The 6000-nt window shown below is 43.1% G+C and overlaps 1 protein-coding gene across 1 annotated transcript in view; it reads left to right on the top strand.

Annotated features, from left to right (window-relative positions):
* Positions 1–5632, top strand: part of LOC148029950 (putative serine/threonine-protein kinase BSK3) — a 45182-nt gene extending 39550 nt beyond the window's left edge. Inside the window, exon 10 of the mRNA XM_087686233.1 lies at positions 5073–5632. Coding sequence (XP_087542359.1) covers positions 5073–5321 — 249 coding nt within the window. The 3' untranslated portion in view covers positions 5322–5632. The remainder of the gene's footprint in view (positions 1–5072) is intronic.
* The last annotated feature ends 368 nt before the right edge of the window (positions 5633–6000 follow it).

Below are 6000 nucleotides of genomic sequence, written 5' to 3' on the forward strand. Positions count from 1 at the left end.
CTAAAAACCTTGGGAGCCACGGGTGAACTTGGTCTAGAGAAGCTTCAATAGAAGCTTCTCAAGCTTCTGGATGGACAGAGATGACGTGTGTGATGGTGAAGATGATTGGAGTGATGATGGTGGGAGAGGGGGGTTTATATGAGGTGAAGGTGGGGAGGAGTTGCCACACATGTGGCAATCGCATGCTCCCCCCCCCCCATGCCCCTCCATAACACATACTCACTCTCTCTCTCCCCGCCATGTAATGGGTGAAGGGGAGGGAGTTATATAAATTTTTTTTTACAATTTATTGATTATTCCTTTTTTCCTTGAAGGGGAGTTCCCGCTTTGGATTACGGTTTTGAGCCAGGGTTTTCTATGCACAACGCGGGGCTGGTGTTTGTTAGTACACGAGGATGGAGCACTTAGACCAAAGTTTTTGTGTTGCGGGAGATTACTTCGAATTGCTTTTGTGCGGGATCTAGGGTCTTTAATATTTTGTTGTAGAAATATTAGATTCTCTTCCCCTTAGAGGAATCGAGATGTCCTCATCTCGAGAAGATCTGGGGGTATTGTTGGTTGGGAGTACGTTCATCCATCCAGGTGGCATCCTCTTCGGGATAATCTTTCCATTGGATGAGGTATTTTCTCAAGGTCCTGAATCTCAAATGCCTCTCCCTAACATCTAGGATTTTGTCCGGTCGTAGCTCAAGGACTTCTTGGCTAGGCATTACAACTTGTTGATCATCAAGCTCGTGACTAGGGTTAGGTACATGCTTTTTCAATAGGCTGATATGGAATACATTATGAACTTTTAGGTTTTCAGGGAGTTGAAGTCTGTAAGCATTAGGCCCTAGGCACTTCAGAATCTTGTAGGGTCCACAATACCTTGGACTTAGCTTTTTGCATTCACCCAAGGATAGGGAACTCTTCTTTGGACGTAACGAAGACCATATCACCTTCAATGAAGGATCTGTCTTGCCGTTTCAAGTCCGCGTAAGCCTTCTGTTTGTCCTTGGCAGCTTGGATGCCCTGTCTTATTGATTTGATTTGGTCATCTATGTCTTCCAGCATTTGCTTTGAAGCTTCAACCCTCAAGGTTGGATCCGAAAAGCTCAAAGGACTACGACAATCGTGCCCATACAATATGCTTGAAAAGGAGTCATCCGAATGCTTTGTTGGTAAGAAGCATTGTAGGCAAACTCATTCAGTGGTAAATATTGAATCCACTTTTTGGGTTCGCGACATCAGTGTGTCCTAAGCATATCTTCAATGACTTGGTTGACTCGTTCCGTTTGACCATCGGTTTGGGGATGGTAAGCTGTGCTGAAATAGAGTTGAGTCCCAATGGCCTTGAAGATAACCCTCCAGAAGTGTGAGGTGAAGAGAGAGTCAGGATCACTAATGATTCTTCTGGGTAACCCATGCAGTTTGAATATTTCCTTGATGAATAACCTTGCAATGTCTGAGGCTTTATAGTTTGTCTTAATAGGGATAAGATGTGCAACCTTGGTGGGCATATCTACCACGACCATAATGGAGTTGTATGCTCCCTGAACTTGGGACAGGCCAACAATAAAGTTCATACTAATGAATTCCCATTTCATTTGGGGAATGTCAAGTGGTTGCAAATTCCCTGGCATTTTGACATGTTCGGCCTTAATGCGTTGACAAGACAAACATTTCGTGACATATTTGAGACCTTCACCTTTGAGCCTATCCCAATAATAGCTCTTCCTGACCGCATTAAGGGTCTTGGCATAGCCAAGATGTCCTGAGAAAGGGGAGTCATGGGCTTTCCAAAGTATCTTCTGCTTGAGTGATTGGCTTGCCAGGATACATAATCTTGTCCTATAGTAGACAAGTCCATTATTGATAGAGAATTCTTGATACTTCGTTTCTAGCTTCGAGTCTTGATCTTTGATGGGGATCTCCCTTAGCAATTTTTGATAGGTTGGGTCATGACATGCCTCTTCTTTAGCTAGTTCAAGAATTGGATTGTTTGGCATGGATACCTTTGTGGTTAGAGATCTTGCTGTTGATGGATCTTGCAAAATCAGAGAATCTAGAAATGCCTTGCGACTGGGTGCATCGGCAACTACATTCTCCTTTCCAGGCCGTAGCCATGGCGGTGGCTCCTTGGCCATGGACGGCTCCTTGGAATGGCCCTTGATGTTGTCCTCTGCAAAGCTTGGGACATTGCCTTTTGAAGTGACCAGGCTCGTTGTAATGGAAGCAACGGAGATTGCGGCCATTACCTTGTGTAGGAACGAAGTTGTTGACAATGTTGGCCCTAGCTTTCTTCTTTTGTCGCTGGTTTTGGCCTTGCGCTCTCTTAGCCTGAGACTTATACATTCCCTTGTTGTGATCCTTGTAAGACCAAGTCCTGTTATTCCTTGGCTTGGTCTGCACCTCTTGTATTATCGGTGTAGCTCGAATGAGTGTGTCTTGTAGGTCCGTTGGGCACATTGATTCCAAGTGGGTGTTTATGGGTGGATTTAACCCAGCACAAAACTTTGACACCTGTTGTGTCATGTCCATTTGTGGCGTGTACTTTAAGAGAGAGACAAACTTTGAATAATATGCATCCAGGGATAGTCCAAGCTACTTTAATTCATAGAATTCGTTCATCTTCTGTGTGCGATAGGCAGGTGGTAGGTATCTCCCTTGTACAGCTTTTTTAAGCCTTCTCCCAGGTAACTGACCCTTTCGAGATCCCTTGGTCTCTACACCATTGTTTCCACCAAAGTCTTGCTTCGCCGGTAAGCTTTAGTTTGGCGAGCATAGCTTGGTTAGCGGGTGCAGTTCTTGCTGCCTCGAAATAATCCTCCATGGATTTGATCCAGACCTCGGCGTCAGTTTGAACAGCCATTCCCTTACCATCGAATTCAGGTGGCTTGATTTGTTTGAGAATGAATTTCTTCTCTTGAATTACAGTTGTACTTAGTGCAGGGGTCGGACTAGGAATCTGCACTTGAGGTTGTGCTTGGGCAATAAGATTCTTTACGTTAAAAGCTTACTAAACGTTTCTCACATTACATTAATATGCCCAGTTCAGCTTTTAGCCAAGTGACCTAATCACTTAACTTCTTTACCAACACTTACAGCCATGACAGACAGTGATAAAAAATCTTATTCATTCATGTGGGCATAGTCCTTTTGAGTACATTTATTTTGGGAAGGTAGAACAAGCTGATTGGCATGTCAGTTTGGGGAAAATAGGAATGTGTTACATTCAACCACGGGGACCGAGTAATAGTATGGAGAGGGGTCATGGATTTTCAAGAATCCATAGGTCATAGGAAGCTTGGGGTATCCCTTCCTTTGATACCCGCTCTTCTCATAATGTCCTAGTACTTTGATTCTGTCGGCAGGGATTACTCGAGTCACTTCCTCGTACACATACTTGTTCTGCTTGACTTTTCGACCGTCGACATGCAGGGTTGCGTTTGCGTGAGCCTCGACAAAGATGAACAGCTTCACGATCTTTAAATCCTCCATCCACTTGATTTTCTTCAAGTTGGTCTGAAGGTGCGCAAGTCGGTGAGTTGCTATGTAATATATTCTTGAATCACCCGTCCATCTCCATTCCACGTACATGGGTGAAGGATTGTAGATGCGGTCTAGAATATCCATCATGCCTAGTCTCCGTCGATAATCCGAAGCACGCATTGCAGTCATAAACATAACCTGGAACACCGAGAATTTGTTCCATGCTTCGCGACTCTGCAGCCCAGCATCCATAAGTAAGGAAATGTTCTTAACGACAACATTGGTCTACTTCCCCTCATTAAGTTCCCTTGTAAATATTAGATCCGTTAGTTCATCTGGGGCTCGACGCTAGTTACTTCCTAGAAACTTGACTATTAGGAAACCTTTATTCAAGTCGGTCCTAAGTGGGAACGGCCAGATACTTCCGCTTCGTGGTAGACTTGGAAAGACCTTGATCGCAAACCCCGTGACATTCCTTGTGAGTGCTGGGGGGCGCTTTCTGGACTCTCTTCCCAATGGGCTGCTAAGACGTGTCCTACAAGTGTCTTTTATGAATTCAAATCCAAACATCCAATCATGACTTCCTTTAATGATACTTTACATTCATACTCCATGTGACACCTTCAAAGTCATATATAGTCATAAATCTGTCCCAAATCAGAAATGTTTGGATGCAGAGTTATGTGGAGGCAGCAGCAGTCATAACCTGTAGCACTGTAGAGGAAACCAGGGCCTTTAGTCAGAATTCCATGAATCACCAAATGTTAAAGCATATATTATTAAATATGTTTCATTTTGTGCTCTGTTTATCCTTGCTTTAAAGCGCATTGCATGGACGTTTCATAGATGGTTTCTTTTAAGTGCATCTGTGCATGGAAGAAGTATTCACAGCTTTGGAGGATATGAGAGACTGTTTGAGAATCAGAGGGGGGATGAATATATGTATATGCTATTTCATGCCTGTATCTGTACGTGTGACGTGTGATTGCCTGCATAGATCACTTTGGAGCAATGCATCAAGGGAACAGGATGTCTTACTTTTGCCACAAAATTGGTCTGAGAAAGCTATTAAAGAACGAACTTGCACAATTATTAAAGAAGATGCATCCACTATCACGAGCCACACGCACGTATACAATCCAGGTCCAGGCTGGTACATCTCAGATTCACACCAGGATTTGTATACACTGTTGGATTCTTCTAGCTTTATTCATACAAACATGTGATAACGAGACGTAATGAACAGAGATCTGAAGCATATGCACATGTATGTTCCAGTAGGATGCATTCAAGACGAAGTGAACAAACCTCAAGCATGCATGAAAGGATTTATATAATGTAGCTGTTTGTAGCAGCTGTGTGTTGGGATTGTGAATTACCTGAGTGCATGTATTAAGACAATAGATCTTTAGTTCAACTGGTCCAAGAAAGCTCTTAAAGTAGATGGTATAGGTATATTCAAGCCCGAAGTGGACAAACTTCAGACATGCATCCAACTTGTTTAGAATTGTGGCTAATAGTGGTTGTTGGTAAGGGTTAAATTAAGATTACATGCTGGAGCAAGATTCTTAGTAGTTGACATAGTTGCTTGCTTTTTGCAGTTTATTGATTTGGGGTCAATGGTCTCACCAACTGTTCTTGCAAGACGGAGCTTGGCTTATTTATTGACCGATCAACCAGATGCTGCTCTTGGTGATGCAATGCAGGCCTTAACGGTGAGCCCACACTGGCCGACAGCCTTCTATCTGCAAGCTGCAGCACTCACAAAACTTGGACATAAAGATGATGCTGAGGAGATGCTGAGAGAAGGACAGGCCATTGAAACTCAGCGACCAAGCACCTCTTTATGAACTGTGAATTGCCACGATCAGTATTCAGAGCTAGAAGGAAGTGCACTTCAAGCCTGCTTTGCATAATTTGCTATTTTTATAAGGCAATTTTGCGACATATAGTCTTTCAGTGGCATTGTACTTATGCTAACTCGAGTGTCTAGGTAGCCTGAAGCCAGAAATTGGTGAGGAATTCATGCTGCAGAGCTGGTGAAGGGGAAAGTGTAATTATGTGTGGCACTGTGATTGCCTTTTCCGTGTGTTTAATGGATTGACCAGGACTAAGAAGCAGTTTAATTGGCCATGTAATTTGAGGATACATCTTCGAAGGATCTGGGATTCTTTTTAAGAGACATTATATAAGGCTGTAGTAACCATTAGCTGAATAGCCTTATCTTGCGAAGTGCCTACCTGAATACAGCATTTATTTCTCCAGGTTGTCCTTTGCACTGAACTTCCTGCTCTCTGCTTATGACTCCAGATTGATAATTCCTAAATGTGCTGAGGGTTAATGAAAACTAGTCATTTTCTGCCACTTAACATTTATATGCTTGAATTTGAAATATGAAAGCCCGAAATTTTGAAATGGCCCCATCAATGCACATATCTTCAACTCCACAAGATTTTGGTGAGTAGGGCATTGCACTTTTTTGGACTTGAATATTTCCTGTCCCCATCCAGTACATGCATGTACATGGTA

This window comes from Lygodium microphyllum, chromosome 10, assembly GCF_053477565.2.
Source record: "Lygodium microphyllum isolate KBCC chromosome 10, Lygodium_microphyllum_v1.1.10, whole genome shotgun sequence".
NCBI classification, from domain to species: Eukaryota; Viridiplantae; Streptophyta; class Polypodiopsida; order Schizaeales; family Lygodiaceae; genus Lygodium; species Lygodium microphyllum.